We start from the raw sequence: 27159 nt of genomic DNA, 5'->3' as shown, positions 1-27159 counted from the left end.
TCTGCTTAAAGTAGTGAGGTCATCTGAAACATCTCATTTTATGCACAACAACATGCATTTTTTAATCTGGAGCCACTGAATTAAGATGAACAGTAGGAGTTTCAGTATATGTACAGCACTGTACACACAGTGCACAGTCAGTGGGTCAGATTTGATAGGTCAAAACATAGGCCACCAACATGAAGAGCTATATAAAGGATTAAGACAAAGAGTTGAAGGATAATGATATCCATGTCTACCACTCATTACAGCTATACGTCACTTTCAGTAGCAGAAATGGTATGCCTGTACAAACACCTGTCGCTTAAAAACATGAGGTCTTCATGTCCTGCTTGTGGGAATGCCAGAGGCACTGGGTTGGCCACGGTGGGACCAGAATGCTGGACAAATCAGACCTTTGGTCTGATCTAGCAGGACTCATGTTATGCTATTACGTAGCTAAACTAAGAAGGTAAACTTTCATCTTCAAAAAGATCAATAAACACAATACAGTAGAGGAATAGTCTAAGAAACCCATGTCAGGATCACTCTATTGCCCAAGTCCACAGCATTTGTCCACCAGAAAATAAATTAATGGAAACATGCTGATTCTTCCTTAGGATATTAAGGAAATTGTTTGATTTTTCCTCTAAATGGAGCAAAAACCAAAGTCCAGAAGGGTTGACCTGTATAATCTTATAGTATCTGCACAAATTTTACAAGGCAAATGGGAAGAACGATGGCATGCAGGAACCGGGCACTTAACATGGGCTAGCAAACTTTCATTGAATACTGAAAGTTAGAAATTTTAAGGTTTTATAAGGTTTTATACTTATGTGACTGGTCTAAGGACCGTAAATAAACTTACTGTATTGTATTGTATTGCATGGCTATGTGCCAACATGCAGACTGTGCGCCAGCACACAATCTCCTCTTACGTACATAGTGTGAACAACGATAGATTAGGTGCCGGTTGCATAAAAGTCTGTGGATAGTTCCTATGAAGAATGTAATAACATCAAGACATGGTAGTGTGTGTGGTCAGTAAGTAGCCATCCTTGGACCACTATCGACCATTCAGCTTTTAATGTCAGTGAAAATCTGCCCAAAGACACCCTAATGAAGCTCTAGTACAAGCTCTTCTGATAAACGGAGACTCCGGCTGAAAAACTTTGACTTTAAATTGGTTTCCAAAGATCAAACTAAACATTATGTATAACCTGTCATTAACCTGAAAACTCATCAGTGTTCCAGAGATATGATTTAGGTAGACTTTCATGACTGAGAAGTCTGAGTTGCTAAGAGAGCTGGTGTTTCTCTCTTGGAGACCAATAGCAAAGCACATCCAAGTAATCTGCAAACTATGCTAGGTGAGAGAAACTCTTCTTGTGACAATCATGGGCTGTCAAAAGTTAAGGAATTCTTTCATTAGAAGAGGGATTGCTTTAGCTACTGAAAGCACATGATGGGTTATTTGTATCATAAAGTTTGGACCTAAAAAGATGTGTACAAAAGAACAGTTGTGTACCAACGACAGGATGCTTTCTGAAGAGATAAAGAAATGGTGCAAGAAGACTTTGAAAATATAATGTGGGAATGTTCGCTCTCTTTCCTTCCTTTCTGAAATGCATTTGTATTGCCAACTGTTTGGCAATACAAATGCAATTTCCAAAATACTCTCTTACAGTCACTTGGTGCTCATATTGCTTGATAAATACAAGCGGTTCCCCTAAGGGAATGAAAAAGCCCTCAAGATGTTAACAGATCATTTCTAATAAGGAGATTTCCTGTTTAACGCCCCAAATGATGCATTTCCCCCTCTGACAGAGGAAGTGGGTTGGGATGGGAATAATTGTTCAGGGCATCAGTGAAGCCTCCAATTAACAGGCGTAAAAAGAATCTTTGTTTTGCAGTCCCTCCTCATCCCTTCCCTGGAAAAGCAAGCCGCCCCTGTGCCTTGGCAAGAAACATCTGTCTTTACACATTCAGATGAAGAGCATCAAAACAAACAGAATAATTCAAAGCTGACCACAGGGTCCCACCGGCTCATTTGTGGAGGAGTAATTAAAAAAAGATGAGCTTCGCCACCAATTAACCTACCAGGCACTAATTAGCATTAATGAGGATTCGAGGCACTTGCTGCAGCTTGACCCAGAATGTCCTCCAGAGTTCACTAATTGGCTGATGGCAAAAGCAGGGCACCAAAAGAAGGGGGAGGTTAGAGGAGGGAGGATGCAGGTGTCTCACTAATAGAACAGGCACACTCTGGGAAACTGTGTGCATCTACACACACACACACACACACACCGCTATATACCTCTAAACCCCTAACAAGAACTACAGCTTAGAATCATTGCTCTGATATGCTTTGTGAGCAGCTGTACAGAACAGTGGTGGGTAATTGTTAAGAGTCTGGGGGGAAATGGACTCCAGCTTCCAGGATTATCCAGCCAGCATGTCTGGCTGGGGGATTCTAGCCCCCCCCCAAGGAATTTTTCTAAGTTCTTGCCATTTTTAACAGATGGGTCACTAGCAATCTACTGGGGACATGAACAAAAGCTCTGCCGGTTTCTTATGCTTCTGACTTCTTATCTCTTACGTACTCCACCGCAGTCAGTTGCAAGCAAAACACCCTTAGAATGGAGCAGACTAGTGGCTGGCAGCCACAGCCAGGGATAAAGATATTCAATGGACACGGAAGACAGAGAAATGCTCTCACAAAGCTGGTGAGGTCCCCCCACCTCCCTCCAAATGCTATCAGGCTTTTCTGTATTTATTAATGCCTTGCCATGAAATAAGCAATTTCCCCCATTAAATATGCAAATTGTTCTGTGAAATAAGCACATTTTCACTGTGAAATACAGGATGACACATGGCCTACTTTAACTTTGTCACCAGCCTTACAGTGTCCCCCTCCGGTTCTTTTCCAAAAGTACAATTAATAATACTTTTTTTTTTAAAAAAAAGATTCTATTTGCTAACATATGCAGTGATACTTTAGAGAGAGAAGGAGAAAAATTGAGATAGTAAAGGTGACAGCTCTCGGAATTAAATGAAATAATGAACAACTTTAGAAGAACAATTAACAGCTCACTCCTATACATGCCTAGTCAGAACTTTGTCCCTTTGTTTTCAATAGGGACAATTTGTCAGGTAACCATATACCGGACTGCAGTCTTAGGACCTATCCTGTCAGGGGAATTTGGAACAGTCTGGTTTTTCCTCTTCAGTGTGATCCATTTGATCTCTCACTAGAGCTATTCTTCCCTTCACACTACAGATGTTTATTCTCCTGTGAGGAGGGTCCACACAGGTCTTTGGCTCTCTAGTTTACTCGTGAACAAGGTTTGCTTGCATGTAACGTTTCCTGGTTTACCTGAAAGTAAAGAGGCAGCAGCTACAGCCGCCAAGGACAGCAGCAGTACATGGGGGGGGAATTGGGGTGCAGGTTGGGGAGACAGAAGGAAGGCAACCCCCCTTTTCTGCTGGGGCTCTTTGGACCACTGGTTTATTCAAGCGTAAGTGTAGTCAGTTTACTCATGAGTAAGGTTACCTGGGTTAATCATGAGTAAAATTAACTAGTTTATTTGCAGATAAGGAGACAAGCAGAAGAGGAGATTGGCAGTAGGATAAATTTATAGTTTTTATTTTACTGAGCTTTTATTAGGGCTTTATCAGTGACAATATGGATATTTTTCAGTGAGTTAAAATAAAATCAGTTATCCAGCTATGAGCCTGTCCAGATGGTACAGTATATATATCAGTATTTGGATAGCTGTTGGCAGAGTTTGGCGCAAACAAAATTGTATCGTTCACCTGTGTTTCCACTTAGATCAACCCATTCTGCCCCTTTAAGAGCTGTTCCCCTCCTTTCTGGTACAGCACTAGGGGCTTTTGGCACAATTCCGTGTGCTCCTAGTTAGCTCACTGTGGCTAGTTAGGATGGCTAGTTCACACCCACATAGACCCGTGAGTGGTGTTATCAGAGGTGACAACCCTGTGACATAATAAGAGGGTTCTCCATCCTCCGTTGTAAAAGAGAGAATGTAGAAACACCCTCCTCTATTTTTGCCTTCTTCTTTTTAACATATTTCCCTAATTGATGCATCATAATTCTAATATTATGCTAGACGGATGCATTGCTTTTTCGATATGACATTTTGTTTAACAACAGAAAAAGGAAAGCCACTGTGGCCCATTGAATGATGGTTCAAGAAACATAACATCTATTCCATAACATAACATCTACAGAATTCCATTAGGAACTAGTGGTCTTTCATTCCGCAACCCCTCTTCCTCCAGCAAAACCTGCAACTAGGAATAAATGTGGGTTCTTAGACTTTTTGTAATATAGAACCTCATGGCGCAGTGGTTAAACTGCTGTACTGCAGCCAAAACTGTGCTCATAAACTGGGGTTCAATCCCAGGTAGCCGGCTCAAGGTTGACTCAGCCTTCTATCCTTCCGAGGTCGGTAAAATGAGTACCCAGCTTGCTGGGGGGGGGATGTGTAGCCTGCATAATGAACTTGTAAACCGCCCAGAGAATGCTTGAAGCACTATGGGGCGGTATATAAGCAGCACGCTTTGCTTTGCTTTAGAGATATCAGTCTAGGAATATTGTAGAATGGCAATGGGCATGCTTTATTTTCTGACCAATCAAGCAAGTGATGGTTAAGTCCCATCATTCTATTGTGATCAGATTTATCTGCATTTCTGGAGCTGTTGCAGCTCAAAGAGGAGCAAAGAAGGAGTGCAATCACTTTAAAAGCAAAATGTGGGAAGATACAACAGGAGATAAAAGTAAGGAAAAGCTCTGCAGTGAAATTCTGTGGACTACCATGAGATAAACAATTTGGTATAAATTACCCCAATAAGGACAAAATGTAAAAGAAGGAAGACCTCACAGTGTCTTGCATCAGGCAAGAGAAGAATACCCAGTGACAGCTGGCATATCTTCCAGAAATGCATGAACCAAGCAAACTCTTAGTGATGGATGGACACGGACTCTCTCTCTCTCTCTCTCGAGGATGCCTAAGCAGCCCTACTAGAATTGTGTATGCCTGAACTATTCAAAATTCATCTGAAAAAAAGCTAACTGTGATCATATTAAGATAGCTACCTGTCTTGCTCACAGCTTGGACACTTCCAGAATCCCCTAATAAGTGTGCCCTGTTGAATTCTGGAAAAATGGCTTAGGGACTCTGGGCTTTGCAGTCTAAAAAAAGTAACACTCCTAACTTGTGTTCCTGAATTACAGAGGGCAGTCCTCTATATGAAGAACTTTTCACTCCAAGTCTAATTGTAAGATAAAGAAGTGTAAGAAGGCAGATTAGGAGCCTTGAAGTTGTCTACCACACAGAGCACTTGAACAGAAGGATACAAGTCAAGCAGGTCACAGTGTTTGCTTACTAAAGTGAGAGGTATTGTGTTTCTATATGAATAATATATTAAGATACATTGGCTGAAATCCTGTTGCTCAGTTAAGCTAAAGGTGTAACTGTGTAAGTTAAGAAATCTACAAACTGCAGTAAGCTAAGAAATCTCTGTAAGTGTTATGTGTTGCAAGCCAAGTTACACAACTCTGCAACAAATAATATCTACAGAGATTTCTTAAATTATGGCTTTTGTGTAACAGCACAACAAGATTTCAGACATTATTTAAATGTGCATCATTGTTTCTAAGTTTGCATCTGAATCTATAGCATACACAAACGTTATGCAATTTCCTGTCCTCTTGTGTCCTCTTTTTAGTGTTGCATTTCCTCTTTTTGGCATTGTATATGTTGCCAAGCTAGCTCACATACCACTCCATGGACAATTTCATTGTAAACAAAAACAGCATAGTTATTATTAGCAAGAGATAAGTGGGGAAAAAAATCAAAATATCATACAACTAGCACTTGTAAAAGTTATTTTTTGACACAAAAGTTACTTTTTGACACAAAAGTTACTTTTCTCACATCATTCCCACAGTCTCCCAGCCATATTGCCTGAGGGATTCTGGAAGCCACCATCCAAAAAGATAACCTTTCCAAAGTCTGAATATCAGAGTTTTGATTTGGTTTAAAGAAAGAAACAGCAACCAAATAAGATAGACTGCATGAGCAAAAAATTCCCAGTGTGTCTCCCTCACTCCCCACTTCCCAGCGCATAAGCACATGTTTTCAAGCAGGTGTGAAAGAGCCAGGGCACAAACAAAGCGATAAAAGATAGAACAGTTCTCAGAAGGCACTTGAGAGGCCTCATCGTAAGCATGACACATCAACTTCAGGCAGGCTGAGATACCATTATCTAGTTCACAGATGGACCACCCAGAAAAACCTGGGTGCAATTAGGGAGGAGAAAAAACAAATGTGCAGTGGAGGAAGGGGGGAAGGGGAATCATTGGGGAGGTGAAAATGGGGAAAGGGCCAAAGGACTGGCAAGGATTCCTGATACTGTCCGCTTCCAAGCGGAACCCAATGAAGAAAAGGAGCACAGATGAAAGAGCTTGCAAAGAGAATGTAATGAAATAAACAGCTACAAAAACATACAGTATAAGAATGAGTCACAGCATGGCTGTTACATTTCTGGAATGCTGAAACAGCAAGTTAACATTATTGAGAGAAGAAAGTGATCACACGCCTTGAGACAAATTGTACATTCTGAAATACTTAAAGGTACATGTATGCTCTCCGCCCCCCCCCCCCCCGTGCCTTCAAGGTGACAATGAACGAGGTTTCTTTGTAAACAAGGACTGTCTTCGAAAGTGTGCAGATGGAGCAGCTGCACACACAGAATTGCTTTTAGATAGCAGAGATCCTTCAGATATGGTGGGGGCTGGACCTCACCCCTGCTCTCCCTCTTCCATGACTGATTAATTTCTGCTTTTTTATGAAGGCCTCCAGATGCCTAGCAACAGGAACTGGACTAAGTACTAGAACAATACACAAAACATTGCATCCACAGCACAGCTTTTGAATTTTTGAGACAAATGTATATAATGATCTGTTGAAGGCATCTATAACTGAGCAGCAGTAAGACTGCAGAGCATCCCAGAGCATCATTTGAAAGGACCTCAATCGCGGATAACTTTGTAATACACATGCTTATGCAAAATAATTATCCAGACTCTGACACAGATATGGAATTCTACTTCTAGAAGTATTATGAAGTCAGAATAAGTTACTGTATGCTATAATTACAACATGTAACGAATGCTGAAATAAAAAGTGAAGAGAATATCAGTAAATAAGTATCATAATATTTACTATAGAAACATGGTTTGCAGTAAGATATAGACAACCAGTAACGCAAACAGGTTTTGAGAAAGGAAAATAAGAAAGGAATTTGTTCTTTACACTGAATTTCAGAAACATTTAGCTTGGCAAACATGGAAATCATAAGAGGTCTAAGCCATTGATGGGCATTGTACAAACAGACTGATATACGAAGCAGTAGTTCTTGAGACTGTTTAAAGTTTTAGCATTACTGCCAAGATTTCTGCATGGTTAACTGTGACTCACAAAGCATTATGTAAGGAAAAAGACTTTCAGGTTTACCTCCCCCCTCCACTTGCTTCAGCTACAGCTACAATATGGCAATTAGCTTACTTCAGAATAGATGTAAAAGACTCAAAGGCTGACCCCTCCCTCTGAAGTCCCATTCCACTCAGGCTAGAAGTTGAGAAGGTTTGTTCAAATCCTGCTTAATTATTGTGAAGTTTCTTGGCAGGTCACATGGTACCATATTGTTTGAAGGACGCAAGTATTTGTTATAAAACCTTTTTGAACTTGTGGAGCTTTCCCATTTGCTGAGGCACAACTAAATTCTTTAAAAAGGGCTAAATGAAGACATCTCAAGGAGTTTGGGAAGGGGGAAAGAGACAAAAAGGCTTGCTAGACGTCTCTTTAGTGTCTTTCACATGAGAACAAAGTCCCTCTGTGGTACATACATTCCTATACAATGAAGAATTCAATAATAGCAGAAGGATCCATATGGTCTACAAGAATGGGGAAGCATATAAGTCATGAGAGTACTTTTAATTATACGGCTTAAAGATGAAAGTCATCACAGGCTACAAGGTGAACTTAGAATGATGTTTGCTGGCCAAGCATTCTACTCATAGGTAGAAGGTAATTGTTGCTCTACTGCACAGACAAAATAGTGTGACAGGAAACAATGGACAGGAGTCAGCTTTAGCCTTATTTCGAACAGACCCACAGAGATTAATAGGATTTCACTTAGTCATGTGAAAGACTTTCATCTCTGAGTTCACTGTGTTTCTCTAAGTTACACCTGCATTCTGATCCCATCCTTGTTTCTAATCTTTGCAAAAATATTGGCTTTCATATGCCACCTCCATAGACATCATTTTAGATGCATTTTTCCTACAGTAAGCATTCTTGCACATCTTTTTCTCCTTTGACCAGAAGGTGTTCAATTGTATGCATTGTTAGTTGCTTGCATTTTACAAACATACACAGGATTTTCTATGTCATTTCTTTCTCTGAAATATATCACAAACCTTGCATATGTAAAAATCTTTGAAACAAGCTGTGTTTTGTCTCACAATGTGTTCTGTGCATGTGGTTTGCTAAGTATCACAACTCTAACAACATTCTTCTTTATTCCTAAAGTTTCCCTGATTTCAGTGTGTCTACTCTAAGCCTGATTGGCCAAAATCCTGTTGTGCAGTTAGGCATATGCTGTAACTTATAGAGGTGGATTCCCATAAGTTTAGAGATCTCCATAGACATTATCTGTCATGCCTTGAGTCACACAACTCAGTATGCAACAGATATCTACAGAATAATTTGCTTCCCAAAATTACACCAGATATGTACTGCACAAGAGGATTTCAGCCATTGTGTTTGTTTAAATATATGCTGTTCAGTGATTTATGAATGCTTGATCCTGCTAAAGGCAGGATGGGGATATTGGATTTGTTTTTCCTTCATGCTGTCAAGTAATTTTTATTTATTTATTATGAACTTAGTAAGAATTTCAAGTTAAGCAAGATGCTGTTCAATGAGAAGTTTATCATTGCTCTCCTCCAGTGAATCACTTGAACCCAAGTCTTCTGAGTTCTACTCTGATATGCTATTCACTTCCCCACACTGGCTTTCGCTGTACTACATAGTTTTAGTACTGTCCAAACAATGTCATGGATCCAAGCAAGTGTATGATTAGTTGTAGCCAAGGGAGCTTTGAGCTTGTGTTTCTAGAACAGCAACTCCCAGATCCCCATGTTGAACAGTAAGCCTCTCTGGCAACAGAGCAAGGTTTGATAGAAGATACTATATTTATTTATTTATTTAAAACACCTGGGCTCCACATAGGCAACAGGTGGATCCCAAGATAACTTACAGTGTCATTGGGTATGTTCAAGTTTCTGGTCATGCCACAATCCTTGAAATTCTAAGTATCCACAAAAGGTTATGTGAACATGAGTCATAGCTCCACTGTTGGTACTGAACTTGAGCATAATGTCATAGAAGTCCTGGCATAAACCCCATCTCTTGCACCAGTCTTGTTCATCTGAAAGGAGCTTGGGAGCAAAATGTTTGAAGCAGATGCAATTTTGTTTTCTATCCCTATTGATCTTTGTATTTTTCTAGTTCAAGCAGAGCTGGGACGTTTTAGCACTTTGCTAATGTGGTAATACTAAACTTATAAAGAAATTCAATTTGCTTACATTACAACACTGGGAAATTACAATATGTAACTCTTTCCTTACATTAACAACTAAGAACCCAATTGAACATTAAAATGTTAAATAAAAATAATCTGAAATTACTTAAAATGGCCAAAAAATAACCAACCTGTCAAGCTAGCTTCTGAAATAATAATTTAAATCATGAAGAATTGTTAATCACTATTTAATATTGTTGACAGCTAACACTGAAACGACAACATTCTAGGTCATCGTTGAACAATCTAATGATAGAATGATAGTGAATTAATTAATTTCTAACAAACTACTGCAAGATCTGGTTTGGAGGCACAGTCAATCCATTAGCATTGGCAAAGCAACAACTGAAAATGAAAAACCACATGAAATCATAATGTGGAGCACTTACCATTCCAAACAACAAAAACAACAATTACAGTCTATCATAGAAAAAGCAGTATATAAAGCCTTGGGTTTGGCTGCATGTATCAACATATGATGGGTGGAACAGTGAAAAATGGAAGCTTAGAAAAATAAAATAAAGCAGGTGTTATGAGTGAAGTTGCAAGGAGCCTGGAGGATGCCACCAGGCAGCAATGCATAGATTAATAATAATGATGGGAGAAAAAGGGGGGAAATATTGATCTGGCATGCTTCCAGTTTAGATGGAATTGCCCCCACCTCTTTCCATTACTATCTCGTAGCATAGATTTTCTCAGCTCTTTGGACTTAGCTTCCAACTCCTGAACCTGTTCCAGCAAAGTTTTATGGTAGGTATGCTTGGCCCTGTATCATAGAAGAAAAGACACAAAACACAGAAACCAACACATCAACATTTCTTGGCTGCAGAAAGCTCACATTTCTTTATGCAGGGACAAATGGACAAATATCTCCTTTTGTCCAAGGCAGGCCATGGCATTTTGGCTTTCAAGGTTGCAGAGGTTGTTGGTCTCCCCCTCCAACCTGGATCATGTCTGACATTCTTAGTAGCACCAGGGGCATAGTTACTACTCCAAGGTTATGGATGGGGATAGGTTAGACTTGACCTTAGGAATACAGTACTGGGGAAAATCAAGAGTGCAAGAAGACAGGAAGCAAACACTTGTGTCCAGGTTGACATTACATATACCCAGAGCAAGGAGAGTAGTTTGCTAAAACAGAACAACTTCACCAATGTTTACAAGGAAAAGATAGTCCTTTATCAAATTGCCAGAATAGTTCCATTCTTGTTACCTGGTGCCGTCATGGTGAGCCTGCTGGTCACTCAGCCAAGAAAGAAGGAATTCCCTATATTTTCCTAAACACAGAAGACTATCTCATTCTGATCCTTGTCTGTTTCTTTCCCTTACCACTGTCTCATTGAGGTAGTTTACTCTTTCTTCTTAGCACAACACTTTCAGAGTCCGAAAGAAAGAAGAGCACAGAATGTTGCAATGCTGGCCCAAACACAATTTCTATGTGCAAACATTTGCACCTTGAGAATAACTGACAAACTTCAGGCCAGCATTCATGGATTTAAGAATTAAACCCTTGTTCTCTCCAAATACTTGCACAGAGCAAGCAACTGGCTGAAGCTCCATTACTATTTTCTGTTGGGCTATTTCATTTTATGTTGCTTAAAAGAAAAATCACAGATAAGCCCTAAGTTAACTTGGATTTCTATGCATCCATATAGTGACCCGAATCCTTTAAAAATATCTATGAAAGAAAAATAGTAAGCAGTTTTTACCCTTTTGGCTTGTGATTTTTGCACCAGCAACCAGGATTTATGTTTGCTTTGTTTTAAGCTAACCATAATTAATTTAAATCACAGTTATTTCAGAGATCTGCAGCTAAATTATAATACTTTGTAAAATTCCATGGCATTGTTCCCAACAAAGGCTATAGGGACCACTGAAATGTATTTCATTCAAATGTTGAGATTTGCTATTTATATGAATTCCTTGAATTTTAGCTTTCATGGCATTAATTTGGAGCACTTGTTCTTGCGCAACAAACCTCAAGCCTTCGGTTTCTTTCCTGATGATCCTCAGTTTTAGCCATGCCCAAGTAAAATTATTTTCATGTTTGCTATCAATATTTCTCAGATATTGTCCATAAAGTGGTTTAACTTCACCAATTTTCTTAATCATAAGCGATTAAAACTGTTTTTTCTTGTTTTTCTAGAGGAAATTCTTAATATTTTTATTAAACCCAAATTATTTAAGCAGGTTGTTATTGCTATTGTTGTTATCATAATTATCATTATTTTGCCATAACTAGTTTAGTTGTTAGTTTAAAATGATGCCAGAGGGGAAATTATTGATTTATATTCTTAAGGATCTCAAAATACACTAAAGAATAATTAAAAGTAATTAAAGCCAACATAATTCTGTAACAGAGCTTGTAACAAATTGCAAACAAACTGTATTGCAATTCGTAAGAAGTAACAGTTAAAATCCTGTTGCTTAGCACAGTAAATCACACTAGAGCAGGCCTATTTAATCAGTAAGGATTTGGTGTGACACTCCTCTGTAATTTCCATTAATTCAAATGGGCTTTCTTTATTTGCAGTTTACAGTTCCATTGATTACCATTGCATCTAGAGAAGGCCCATTTGAAATCAAAGAGGAGTTGACTCACTAAATACGAAAGTTCACATTAAAGTACAGCAGTTAGTCCTTAAGAGGCCACAATGTCCTTTTTTGCTTTCGTTTTGTTTTGTGTTTCTTGTTCAAATCCCAATTGATTCGGTGGGTTTATTCTACTGCAACTTAACACATTAAGCAATAGGATTGCAGTCAAAGAACGATAAATTATTTTTAAAAAATAAATATTTCAAGCTCTGTTCAGATATATTCAATATTATTCTTTTTGGGTGACTCGAAAGTTACTACGCTCTTGAACATACATATAGTATTGGAAGACCTGATGAAGAATACAGATACCATTTTGCAAAGAATGGGAAAAACAGGAGAGTCATACTCAAATGTGAAATATTTGGAAAATGTGAAATTATCTAGAGAACAACAGAGAGAGAGAACAGAGAGAGAGATTGAAATTAGTGAACTTCTTACACAACGTATTAAACTTCGCTTCCCTTTTAAAGAACTGAACTTTAGAAAATTTCTTTTTCCTAATAGATAATGCCTACTTCAAGCTCTGGGTTATTAACTCTTAATAATCTTTTCTACGAAGTTTCATTCACATTCCTCCTAATTTGACTACATATATTTAAAATATTGACCTTGAACTCTTCTCCTACTTTAAAACAGACAATCTTTATTTCAGTAGGCCTTGAAGTTAAAAATTAGGAACTTGAAAAATTCTGTATGGTTCTATCCCATACGTCTTCATTTAGAAATAAAGTCTATGAGACTTTGAAGCTAAGCATGGAACGATTACTTCCTCATCATATACTGAAAATTCACTGAGCAAAATGGAGAGTACACTGATAATGATTTAGGAACACAACCATCTGTCTTCTACTGAATCTGACTCAAACCATGGGTTCGGAGGTGAGTAACTTTGGGATGTTGAGTGACATGCTTCTTCATCCCCGGGAGGAACCTGCTGTCAGCTTCACTCTACTCGAGAAATATATATTTTCTCTATTTTCCCCCAAAACTGTAAGTATCAAGAAATGCACTTCAATTTTTGCAAACTGGGAAAAAAAGCTCACCTCTCTACCCTGTACAAACCCTGCAGCAAGGTCTAGTTTAGTTTTTTTGTGAATAGATCCTTCTGGGGTATCTAGAAGGCCAATTTTCCCTTTTTTACTGAAACTTTGGTTTGGGAGGACAGAGGGTGGGTTCAGGGTCTAAGATGCTGCAGAAGAGGGCTGAGGAGTCACATGTCACTCAAGGGCCACATGCTGCTCACTCCTGATCTAGCTCAGATTATCTTCACCAATTCATGGAGCAAAGATATTCTGCTTCTTGAATCAGAAGACGAGATGGCACCTGGCATACATTCCACTTGTATCTTACTTAACACTGTCAGGAGACAGGATCTTCTGACACCCCCAAGGGCAATAGTTTTGTGTAAGCCAGTGGTTCCCAACCTTGGGTCCTCAATTATTCCTGGACTACAACTCCCAGAAATCCTGCCTAGTGGCTTCAAGAGACTTCTGTGAGTTTTAGTCCAAGAACATCTGGGGACCCAGGATTGGGAACCACTGGTTTAGCGATTGCAGAACAGGCTTTGTAGCACACACAGGCTGAGGACTGAGAAATGATTGGAGGGGGGAAGGAGGCCATATCCCAGCCTCTTCTACTAACAGTGGTTGCTTCATTCCATCGGGTAGTAAGGTTGGCTATGCTGGATTGTAGTGATTCCCCAGGGTTTCAGACCAGAGTCTTTCCCAGATACATCCAGACATGCTAAATGCTGAAAGTGGGATTTCTTCAATGCACAGCACTTGTTTGGCCACAGAGTTACAGTCTTTCTCCATCTTACCAAACTAAAAAAGACAGAATTGGGGCCTTGAAATATGCTTGAAAGGCCATAATTTCAGAATTTGGGAGAAGTTACTTTTTTGGTTATTGCATGATGGCTAGGGGATTCTGAAAGCTGTATTTAATAAAAGTAACTCTTCCTAACCTTTGCATGATACATGGTTGATTGCATTTGGTTTAATGGGTCACAAACTTCACAGGACCATTTGCAACAGCTTATATGGCACAGTATGACACAGGCTGTAGGATTCTTTTCTTTCACTGTCCACATGTTCACTAATAACATAATAATTGTGTACTGTCAAGTCAATTCTGGCTTATGGTGACTCTTTTCAGATAGAGTGCTCAGAACTGGTTTATCATTTCCTCCTTCTGTGGGTATCCTGGGACTGTGCAGCTTGCCCAAGGCCAAACAAGCTGACTTTTTTGGGATACACAGTGGGGACTGAACTCCCAACCTCTGGCTCCAGAGCCAGATGCTTAACTCACTGAGCTATCCAGCCAGCTAAAATATAATTGTGTGCTTTCAAGTCAGTTCTGACTTATGGTGACCCTTTTCAAGTTTTCTTGCAGTTAGATAGCTAACTCACTGAGCTGTTCAGCCAGTTTACATGTTCTCTGCAGTGTCTCATACAGTATTTGTGATTCTGTTCATCTTGGAGCACTAGGAAAATAATGCTGATGCTGCACAATGCTGCATGAAGAAAAAAGAGCTACACTTCAATGTTTCAGTCTAACACTGGACAAATCAGAAGGAAGACATTCCCACGGGCCACAAATTTTGGTAACCACCTGGGTCATTTCTTCCTTGAGTCCTTCCGAGAGACTATTCTAGAGTGCAAAAAAGTCAGCCTATAACTTAGCGATGTACTAAAAGATACCCCAGAGTGTTGACTGGCTATAGGAATGGTGGACTCATTCCATGTTAGGCTTTCAGCATGGCTAGAAACAGCAACTTGTTTTCTATTGTATTCAGGACTAAGTGGGCAGCCTACAAGCATCTCCTCATGTGTATAATGCTAATATAAGTGGATAGTTCAGATGATTACACCATATATCTTATTTCCATTTCCCAGTCGGTTAATTATTGCCGCTCTCTCTGGAAGTCGCAAAAGCTATACCAATCAATAAGAAGCAAGTATCCAAAATGCTACTAGCCATGTTCATGGTTCATTAAACAACCTTTTTTTTGCTGGCCTCTGCAGTGAACTTTGTTCAGGAAGTTGGAAACTGAATGTCAACTGACTCAGGCTATTTGACTTCTTTCACAACCCTCAGGTACATACCTGTAGGATATTATAAAAGGCTTCTGACATTCCTTGACACTTTAGTGTGATCAAGAAATTGAACTTTCTTACCTTATTACATATCAATACGTGACTGAATTACAGTATGTGGGGGGAGAGAGAGAGAGGAATAAAATCACTGATCATGTACCGAAAGAAAATTTGCTTCTTTGATAGTGATTGGTCTGGCTGTCATTCACAGGGACTAGCCGCCAGGACTGTAAATTCAGCATAACACTGGCAGAGGAAAACAGTGCACAAACTGAGTTCTGTTCATTTTTTCCACTTACGTAAACACTAGCACACTTATTCCTGTGATGCCAAGGCAAGCTAAGCTTGTGCAACAATTTATACAGCCAGTTTTGCAACTGGTTGCACAACTGGAGAATTGTGATGAATCCCCCTCCTTTGTGCTCACTCTAGAACTCAGTGCCTCTGAGCCCATTATTATTATTATTATTATTATTATTATTATTATTATTATTATTATTATTATTATTATTATTATTATTATTATTATTATTATTATTATTATTATTATTATTATTATTATTATTATTATTATTATTATTATTATTATTATTATTATTATTATTATTACACAGAAGTCAGGATATATGTAACATAATTGTCTTCCATCTGTGTACATCGTAACTATAAAATCAGTGGTCATTTTCCTAGTAACGTATAATGATCTGTTTTTGCCTGATCAGATCTCTTCTCTCTTTCTTCAGAAGCTCACCATCATCAGCTGTCAGCTACATGGAATTTGGCCTTCCTCTCCTTCCATTCAATATATAAACACAAGGCTCATGCCAGTGGAGGAGATCATACTGGAATCTGTCCCCTCCTGCTAACATTTTACTCCTTTTTAGAGAGGCCCACTTCCAATGTGCGGTGGGAAACATAGCCAGAGCCTCCTCACTCACTCACATATGCCCCCAAAAGGTACTGGAACTGGGTACTGGAACTGAATCAGTAAATGAACCATTTCAAGTACTTTATTAAAAGAATTATCAATCCATGGCATGAGAACATGATGGGCTACAATGCTTAATAAACAGGATTTTATGATGCACAGCCTACATGTATAACTTTTCGTTTGCCCATTCACTACATTCCAGTGTAACAGCTGTGATCTCTGTTGCTCTATCTATCAAGAAGCATCTTGACATATTCCTTCAAATAGAAGCAGGCCAAGTCACAGGGCTTAAACACATGAGGTTTAAAGGCATTCTGTCTCAATGAGATAACAGAACAGCAAAAGACACAAGTCCTGTCGTGAAAATGAAAATTCAAACAGGCGTTCATAGGGACTAGCCACTAGGACTGTAAATTTGGGAGTTCGTATCAGTATTTTCTTGCCCAAGCTGTAAACATTTATTTTGATTAAACATCATTCTGGATGGAATGTGACTTTTATAGTGATATTAATAGCAGCGTTTTCCGTACTAGGGGTTTTATAGTCCTTTAGAAGTGGAATTGTGTGTTTGCTAGGAAAAGAAATGGCTACCTCCACATAGCAAATCTTTTACAAACGAGATAAAGAACTAGTTTATTGCTTGTGATGGGGAAGCTGATTAACACCTTCTGACAACACTTTTAACAAATTTGTAGTTAATTTATCACTGACATTAAAGGCAGTGGCTATTTTGACTAAAATAGACTGCTGTAAATTCATCTAAAAATAAACATTATTTTCTTTAAGAGGCATAATTAGTGGTAAATTTCCCCCAACTTACGCTCTCCATGCTATATCTTTAACAAGGCACGCAGTGGGCACCAGCAATAAACCGAGCCAGAAGTGTCCACACTTCAGCACCATTCCTGCCTGCAAAGAAGCAGCAATAAATATGGAATTAATTGTGATCTTATTTCAGAATGGAGTAAGGTTGAAAAGGTTTGCTCACAACATTATTGAAAATATATTACACATATTTTTAAATGGTGAAAAGCAACATATTAGTAATTCGGTAGATATTGGTCTCATGATTTCTTTCAAAGGAGCCTATTGATATTTTTGAGGATGGACTAAAGCTTACTCTCATGTGGCCGTCCAGTTTCTCAAGTGTCCTCTACCAAAGGACTTTAGTCAATGTTCACATAATGTCAGATCTGTGAAATTAAGACCACCAAAATGGGCATTCAAAAGGCATTCCAGGAGTGCCCCGACATTCCTTTGGAGTGGAGGAAAAATAATGCCAGCCCTGGAACTGGGACAGTTCATTAGTCCCCCATTGGATAACATTTCCCATCTCTGATAGTCTGTATAAATCAGAATAGATTTTAAATGAATGGACCTCTGAGTCACTCTGACTGATGCATCTGGAGTGAAGGATCCACCCTGGATATTTTACTGGTGGCCATTTTACCATTCATCTGTATTTAGCAACAAAGTCGCCAGAGCAGTAGAAGTGCTAGACAGGTAGTTTTAAATTCACCAATAGGTTCTTTGATGCTAAATCCTTCCTGCTATTGTTGGAATGGCAGAGGAATGGTACATCTTCTACAGCAAATGAAGATACAGGCTAAGACATTTAGTCATACAGTGCGATCTCCTTGATCAAGCAGTAATCAAATTACAGACTTAGCATTAATTTTAACAGTGTAACACATAATGCATGGTGTAAATTCACTTGCAGATGACACAGGCTTTTTCAAAATCATTCTATGAAAGAAGGTGCATTTCAATAAATGTAGTAGAACATCAGCATAAATCCAATTGCTAATCTCAATAGAACAGATCCATTGAATCAATGGGATTTATGTAAGCATTGGAATCAATGGTCCCTCTGTGGTTGGGACTAGCATTGGATTGATGCCAACATGAGTGGTCATGGTAGATTTTCTTCCTATGAAAAAGACCTATGATTGTTCATTCCTATCAAACAGAGCTGCTTAATGGTTCCGTATTTATAGAAAGCGGTTATCATTTTGTGATTATATCAACTCTGATATCTCCAATACACTGGCCAAGAGTAAAGAAAATGTCTATACAAATGTATTAAGCTGCCAACAGGAAAGGACAGATCTGTGAATTTTAATGTTCAAATACCTTATAAGCATTTTCCTTCAATATAATGCATTTTGTATGTTGTTTTTGCTAATGTACTGTCCTGGATCTGGTCTTAACTACTGTAATAGAGAAGAACAGCCTAGAGTGGTCCTGATCCAATCAGATAGGCGGGATAAAAATAAAATAAATAAATAAGAATAAAATAAACAGGTCAGTGAAGTAGAAATTGTAAAAGCTTTGGGTGAAAGTGATCATATCCTCTTGAGACTTGTTATACTTAAAAATAGGAAAGTTGATAAGTGTAATGAGTATTACAGAGTTTAGGAAAGCTGATTTCAATAATTTTCAATATTGGGTCATACTGTCTGGTGAGGAATACTGAAAAGGAAGGGAGTCCATGATGGTCAGGAGTTTCTGAAGGGCAAGATACTAAAGGCACCAACACAAACTATTCTTATGAGAAAGAAAAGTGGAAGACATGTCAAGAAGCTGGAGTGGCTGCACAAGGAACTTTCAAATGAACTAAGATTTTTAAAAGGATTGAGTAAGAAATTGAAAAAGGAGTAAATTGCTAAAGAAGAGTTCAAATAAGTAGCTAATACAGTTAGAATGAAGGAAGAAGGGATGGGGCTGTTGTCCAAGAAAGACAAAGAGGTGGCATAGGAACATTATGCTGCTTTAAACGAATGTCTTTTGAGCTAGATGAACTACATCCAAGGGCATTAAAGTAACTTGCAGGTGTAATCTCAGAGCCTCTTTCTCTAACCCTTGAAAATTCTTGGAAAACAGATGATGTCCCAGAAGACTGGAGATGAGCAAATGTCATTCGCATCTTCAAAAAAAGAAGAAAAAGAAAGATCTGAGCAACTACTGACTGGTCAGCATGACACTGATATCAAGACAATTTCTAGAACAGATAATTAAACAGTTGGTTTGTAAGCGCTTATAAAATAACACTGTGATTTCAAAGACCCAGCATGGATTTCTCGAACACAAGTCAGGCCAAACTAAACTTACCTCTTAAATTTATAGTGCCATAAGCTTGGTAGTCAAGGGCAATGCAGTAGATATATATATATATATCTTGATTTCATCAAGATTTTTGACAAGCTCAATATTCTTTTGGCCGAGTTGGTAAAATAGGAGCCGAATGATGCTACTGTTACTTGGATTTGTAGCTGGCTGACATGCCATACTTAAAGAGTGCTCACTAATGGTTCCCCATCATCCTGGAGAGAAGCTACAAATTGGGTGATACGAGATCCTGTTCTGGGACCAGCGTCTTTCAAAATCTTTATAAATGACTTGGCTGAGAGATGGAGGAGATGCTCATCAAATTTGTAGAGGACACCAAATAGGGAAGGGTAACTAATACTTCAGAAGATAGAATCAGGAGTCAAGGCAACCTAAATAGATAGGAGGACTTAGCCAAAACAAACAGAATGAGTTTCAGCAGGGAAAAATGCAAATTTCTACATTTTGCTAGTAAAAACCAGATAAACAAATATAAGATGGATGACAGCTGGCTTGGCAGAAGTACACGTGAAAAGGATCTAGGAACCTGAGCACATCCTAAGCTTAACATGAGTCAGCAGCAGCAAAAAAATCAAATGCAATGCTCAGCTGCATCAATAGAAAGATAGTGTATACTTCAAGAGAAGTAACAGTAGTATAATTCTAATTTACTTCACTCAGACTTCACCTGGAATATTGTATCTCATTCTGGACACCACTAGTCAGGATGGTAAAATGTCTGGAAACTGGCCCTGTTATGATCAATTAAGGGACTTGGGAATGTTTCGCTTGTAGAAGAGTAGACCAAGAGGCATGGTGACAGGAATCTTGGGCTAAGAACTGACAAATACTTGAAGGGCTGTCACACGGAAGATGGACCAAGCTTCTTTTCTGTAACTCCACAGGGTAAGACCAAAAGTAATGGATTCAAATTACTGGAAAGGAGATTTTCCCTAAACACTGGGAAGAACATCTTGAGAGTAGAAAGCTGTTTGACAGAGGAATGGACTGCCTCAGAGAGGCTCACTGCAGGTTTTAAACACAAGTTGGATGGCCATCTGTCTGGGGTGCTTTAGCTGTAGATTTCCTGGACTCAATGACTTAAGAAGTAAGCCCCTTTCAGCTCTATAGTTCTCTGATTTTGAAAACCACAAACTATGCATCAGAAAACACATTGTCATTTTGTGGCCCAAGATGAATTTTACCAGGAAAAAGCTAACATAGCGTCATCAAGCAGGGTTGCCCACAAACATGCAAGGAGGAAGATAAGATGCCCTGGAAAGGACACTGCTGAATCTAAAATAAAAGGTATGTCCTTTCTTAATACATTTTTCAAAGTTTTTGAACTTCATTCTGTTACCAGTGACCACATTGTCAGGACATCTGTTTTTACATATTAACATACAGGAAAGAACAAGCTTGCTATTAAACCCACCCATGAGGGACATAAAGTTCTTTACTTTTTTCATTCTTCGATCTTGGCAGTTACAAAGAAAGCATTACAGGAGACAAAATCCAAGAGGAATTCATTTTATTTCCCTTTCTAGCTCTTCTAGTTGTTCCAAAGACCTCCTTCCTGAACAGGTGTGGATTATAGTTTCCATTTTAGAAAGCTGAATAGGAAGCATGGAGAATAATCTAAATTCAGGTTTTTAAACCAGTGGAATAAATTAACAAGTTGGCTGTTTTGTAATAATCAAACACAGAGAAACACCAAGAAGTCATAATCTGGCTTTAGAAATACTGTACTGTATAGTCCTTTGCTTGCATGCAGTCAGTTAAATGGATGGTAACATTACAATTAGTTTTAAACACCCATACTTTTATGTATGTACCCCCTTTCTCTTTAATGGAATTAGAACACAGGTCAGATGTGAAATCTTGAAGAAGATACATCATTGTATGAATCTAGATCCAAATATGCCATTTTGCATATCGGAATCATTTCTCATCCACATAAGGGCAAATGTAGGCCTCAAGCTAGGAATGTTAGTTTTTTTAAAAAATTGCAAACATTTTCTGCTTATTTAAGTAGAACTACAAGAAAAATCAAAGGAAGAGTAATAGACTTGATCTCTTTACTGCATGAGGTCTTGCAAAAGGCATGGTGCAACATATTAGCTGTTATTTTCCTTCTAGTTAGAGCACTTTCATATTTCCTTTTGCAAGTGCCACTCTGCTAAATGTGTCTGCCAGTCCCAGCTAGACTAAACCCAATGAATGAATGAGACTTGTTAAGTCAACACTTATGAAATACTATTTATCTAAAGGGTCTGCTCTAGTTGGGACTAACAACTGGATTTAGCCCAGTATAGGCCGAATACACTAATGCGCTGACACGATTTATTCTGTTGAAACTCTGTAAATCATATTATATAAAAAATGGATTACATCTGATGGGATGTGAGCCAAATTCCGTTTAAGCAATGGGTCTTGCATATCTTCATAGCCTCACAGGCTACTGCCTGCCTCACAACCTATCTCAAAGGGTTCCCCAGCCCTCATGAACGGATTGGACAAGGTGTGTAGGGGGACTGCAGAATATAACTTTTCCACACATCCACTCCATGTAGATAACTGAGTTCATGTGTGGAGAGCAAGATGACTATCAGCAGGTACCCCCCCTACACCCCCCTTTGCATGGTGGGAGAAATTCCATTTTAGGGTGAGTGTTGAGAGGAATTATTTGTGACCCTTCCTTCCTTCCTTCCTTCCTTCCTTCCTTCCTTCCTTCCTTCCTTCCTTCCTTCCTTCCTTCCTTCCTTCCTTCCTTCCTTCCTTCCTTCCTTCCTTCCTTCCTTCCTTCCTTCCCTTCCATCCATCCATCCATCCATCCATCCATCCATCCATCCATCCATCCATCCATCCATCCATCCATCCATCCATCCATCCATCTGTATACCACTTGATTAGTGTTGGGCACTACTCTGGGTGGTTCACATCCAAGATAAAATAAATGTGAAACAAATATCAGATATACAAAGAAAAAAACTTACTACATTACTAATTACTAAGTAATCAGAACAATCAACTAAGAAGTCAAAGAATGAGGCTTAAGTCAACACTCATGCAATGGACCTGCTCTAGTTCAACATCTTTCTTTCCAGCATGGTTTCCTTTCAAGATTTCTTAGCACCGTATAACAGTGACAGCTCATGACTGGAGGTGGGGTGGGCATCCTCTAAAAATTTCTGGGTGAATGACTCCCATTCCAGTACATGAATCATGCTGTATAATAAGATGGAATATTATCTTGAAAATAGCACACTCGATTTTTGCATACTATTGCATACAGTGTCCCTTTTGTAGCTTTGATGCTACAGAAGTCACGCCACATGATTATTTTTAGAGTTATTTCTCCCTACCTACACTATTTTTAAAAGCTTCATCACATTACAGTGGGGTCTTGACTTGAGTACTTAATCCGTATTGGAAGGCGGTTCTCAAGTCAAAAAGTCTGTAAGTCAAGTCTCCATTGACCTACAGTGCATTGAAAACCGATTAATCCCGTAACAGGCCGTTTTTGTTCCATTTTGGTTTTTTTCTGGTCTGTAAGTGAAATCTCAGTCTGCAAGTCAAACCTAAATTTTGCGGCCAGAGAAGTCTGTAACTCAAAAAGTCTGTAAGTCAAGCCGTCTGTAAGTCAAGGGTCCACTGTATATTACGACTGAAACTTCATTCTTTTGTACATGATGGTATCTTTGGTAGTTATGGGGGATTTTTGCATGTGTGTGTGGTAATGTCCCATAGCTTAAAAAGTGTGTCCTACTGCCTCCTACTCTGTTGGGCAACAGTGAGATAGATGAGAAACAACAACAACAAAACTATTGAGAATTGTGGAAGGAATTACATTAAAAATGTAAGTACAACAGGCATGATATTCTAGCCAAAATTCTGTAGATAGTTGAAATATTGTGCAAACCAATGCAAAATCTGCACTATGGTGGAAGTCATATCTAGGAAGTAGTTCCATGGGTGCAGGTGCACAACAAGTTGCACACTCAATCGTGCAACTACTTATGTAATCAGACATGCCGACTGCCTGGTGTAATTCCCTATGAACTTCCACAGGTGCGACTTTATGCTATGCCATATGCGATAGGATTTCATTTTTCACATCCTGGATTTTAAAAAAAGGAAAGTAATTCGTTTTTAAAAAGTAATTTCCTGTTAAATAGTGGAGTCATAGCTCCAAATTGTAAATCAGCATGCCTTTATTCAGCGTTTCCAGTCAACAAGATATGGAAAAAGACAGTAAAACACACATGCACGTTTATGCAATGCTCACCCAAAGAACTGCCCCACTCCCACTAATTACCTGCAGCTGGCCAACAACCCAACAGCACAGGTGAAAACTATTCCCATTCCTACACTCAGTACATAACATTTCCCAAACTCTGGAATGAGCGTCCTAAAAGGACAAACACACAGCCTACTTACTGGATTTTACAATTTGGCTTTGAGCTCAGTTATATTTGACTAGATTTGTTTTCCCGTGCCTCTGTCTACATGTGTTATGTTTGTGCGTACAGGAGGAACACATTAAAATATCATGTTACAAGGTTCTATATACAGTAGTTAAGTCTCTTCAAATAAAATTAAGATTTGGAATCAAAATGATAATTAAAAAGACAAGACGAAAATCTGCAGAAAATATTTAACAGGCAGTGAGTCTCCTGTATGATGGTAAAGGTAAAGGTAAAGGTTCCCCTTGACAATTTTTGTCCAGTCGTGTCCGACTCTAGGGGGCGGCGCTCATCCCGCTCTTCAAGCCATAGAGCCAGCGTTTGTCCGAAGACAATCTTTCCGTGGTCACATGGCCAGTGTGATTTAGACACGGAACGCTGTTTACCTTCCCACCGAGATGGTACCTATTTATCTACTCGCATTTGCATGCTTTCGAACCGCTAGGTTGGCGGGAGCTGGGACAAGCAACGGGCGCTCACTCCGTCGCGTGGATTCGATCTTACGACTGCTTGGTCTTCTGACCCTGCAGCACAGGCGTCTGCGGTTTATCCCGCAGCACCACCACGTCCCTTCCTGTATGATGACCCATCAGATATACTTTGGATTTTGGACTAATTGTTAACCCCACTGAACACAAGGGGGATACTTCCTGACCAATTAATTTACATCCATGAATACTAAGCAGCGGATATGGAAACAGAAAGCTTCAACACTGATCTTCTTTCATTTTGGCATGTTACAGCAAAAAAGGACATGAAAACAAAGTATTACGAATGACCTTTTCTTCTAATAGCGAATGGTGCTGTTTGTTTAGTGAAGTTTAAATAATACATTTTCTCAAGGCAGACACCCAGTTAAGATATTAGTTTTATCAACTAGTATTTTATTTCATTTATTTAAATGTAATACGTTGCTCTTCTGAACAGAAGTCCAGTCAGATACAAATTATTGACTGGGTAGTCACCCTTTGTTTAAATGAATTCCTCCTAATACTTTATATAGTGATAACCATAGGTCATTAAAAGCCACATCTGGTTACTTTCACTGATTGGTAATAAACACCAGAACTGATGAGATACAGGGATTCCTTGTTCTAATTTCTCATTATTTCTCAAATAACTGAGAATTAAGAGTGTAACCAGGCTGTTCTGTCACAGTGTGACTACAGAGTACATAGTAATGGTTTGCATGAAACACAGTTATTTACTTATTAATGGCCTTGCTAAGCCGTCCTGCAGAAACAAAGTCATTCATTTTGAATATATTCAGGGAACTCTGACAGGTGGAAATCATTCTGAAAGGTTTAATTGCAAGTCCTGACATATATTCCAAAAGGTAGCATATTAGTTTTCCAATGAAGCTGTAGACAGAGAGAGACACAGAAGAAAAATCAGGAAAAACACAGGTTGGTTGAGACGATGGGGCAAAGTCACATGCATTAATAACTCTTTTGATGTGAACTGCCACTCCGCACACAGATGTTATGACATTCAGAGCCACCCTTAGTTATCATCATTTTTTCACTGGTAACAGGCTCTCATTTACAGCATCTTTTACAAGCAGCTAGGCTTACGTAGTAGCTAGTTTTATATAATCGTTATGCCTTTATCATGTATGCTGCAGGCAAAAAAATAATTAAATTTTACAGAAACCCACCTTTGAATGAAAGGCTCACAGGGAGTAATTATACTGAACAGAAGCCAAGGATTCCCAATGAAGATAGCTTGTACAGTAATACAAAATGCTATATCAATGCACCAATGGGCCAAATTAGGACTACAGAGTGAATAATAATACTGAAATGTTCTGCCATCTGTATGTTATGCTAACAAGAGATCAGGGGAAGGGAATTGTACTGATCTTCCTCCTTCCCAGACATTACAGACAAGATGCTAAAAAGAAGAAGGAGACACTATAATTCATAACAAGGAGATTTCTTGAGTATGCATATGTTCTAAAACATGAATAGAGGAGCACTTATGGATTCAAACTTTATCCTCTTCATTTTTCAAGGACTCGAGCAACTCCATTAAATGTACCAGGCTATCTGATCAGCCTCAGTCAGATGGCCAGTGCTAAGGGATTATGGGATATGCAGTCCAGCACAACTGGAGACCCAAATGACTCATAATTACTATAGACTATGACAGCAGTAGTGCAGAAAACATGGGCTGCAGACTCATTGTACGCCAAGGCTGGGGACCCTCTTTCAGCCTTACATTTAAACTCAATTCCAGAAAAGGTCTTGGAGTTATTGCCTGAACAATGGTCAAAACGTGACCAGAAGCAAAGCAGCACAGCTTAACTGAAATCCTTTGCTGTCAGTGTTAGGCCAGAATGGTGTTGAGGATGAAGTGTAAGAATAGGACTCAGAAGACCAGAATTCAAAGCCTCCTTTGGCCATGGAAACTCATTGGGGAGTGACAGTGGTGCAATAATTCTCCAACATCTCATATACTTCAAAATTCCGTTAAGGTCACTGTAAGTTGGAAGTGACTTGAAAAATATATATTAAAAAACCACTAAGCCTCAAGGCTGGCATTTCTAGCTTTAAGAATGGTTTTAAAATGCACAAGTGGTAAAAAGTCACCAAATGACTTTTACGTTTATAATATTAAAAGAAACTATATTAGAAGCTTAAAAATATATTATTGCAATATTTTAAAAGAATTAAAGAAATATATTGAAACATATAAATAAAAGCAGTAAACCTGTTAAAATGCACCCTTACCTGACACCTTTTCCTATAGGAAACCATTCTGTCTCTCCATATAATGTCCGACCTATTCTTGTTACATAGTATCAGGTCACATATGAATGAATAAACTCCTCTTATATTTCTGTAACCACCCCAAGTCATACCAAGCTTCTTTCTGAATAGGTTTCATACCCAGAGGTGAGAATGCAGCAATAAATCAGGTTTATTTAATGTGTTCTTGAAGGCTTTCACGGCCGGGATCTGATGGTGGTTGTGGGTTTTTCAAGCTGTTTGGCCGTGTTGTGGAAGTTTTTCTTCCTAAGAGACTGGCAAAACATTAGGAAGAAAAACCTCCAGAACAACAGCCAAACAGCCCGAAAAACCCACAACAATCAAGGTTTATTTAACTTGGAGCAAATGAGGGAATAAACACACAACTTCAACAGTCACTACTCACTACAGTTCTACCTAAAGGGAGGCCTTACACTGCCCACCCAAGGAATCTATTGGGTGGGGCCAACCCTTGTTCCTTGAATATTTGCAGGACACCCCAGAGATGAGCCAAGCAGGGGTTCTACAGCAGGGGTGGTTGATAGCAAGAGTGACCTTCC

At 38.9% G+C, this 27159-nt stretch overlaps 1 protein-coding gene across 6 annotated transcripts in view; it reads right to left on the bottom strand.

Annotated features, from left to right (window-relative positions):
* The window catches only part of ATP8A2 (ATPase phospholipid transporting 8A2), a 417881-nt gene that overhangs the window by 19320 nt on the left and 371402 nt on the right, over positions 1-27159 (bottom strand). For 5 of the 6 annotated variants that reach the window (XM_020788593.3, XM_072993721.2, XM_078390020.1 and 2 more), the window contains 2 exons: positions 17096-17184; positions 10313-10417 (listed from right to left, as the gene is read on the bottom strand). In XM_020788593.3, the coding sequence (XP_020644252.1) occupies positions 10313-10417; positions 17096-17184 (194 nt within the window). The remainder of the gene's footprint in view (positions 1-10312; positions 10418-17095; positions 17185-27159) is intronic. The other variant, XM_072993722.2, reaches the window with a different exon arrangement.

The sequence above is a fragment of the Pogona vitticeps genome, chromosome 3 (genome assembly GCF_051106095.1).
Source record: "Pogona vitticeps strain Pit_001003342236 chromosome 3, PviZW2.1, whole genome shotgun sequence".
Classification (NCBI taxonomy): Eukaryota; Metazoa; Chordata; class Lepidosauria; order Squamata; family Agamidae; genus Pogona; species Pogona vitticeps.
This window is presented reverse-complemented; position numbering and strand designations above follow the sequence as displayed.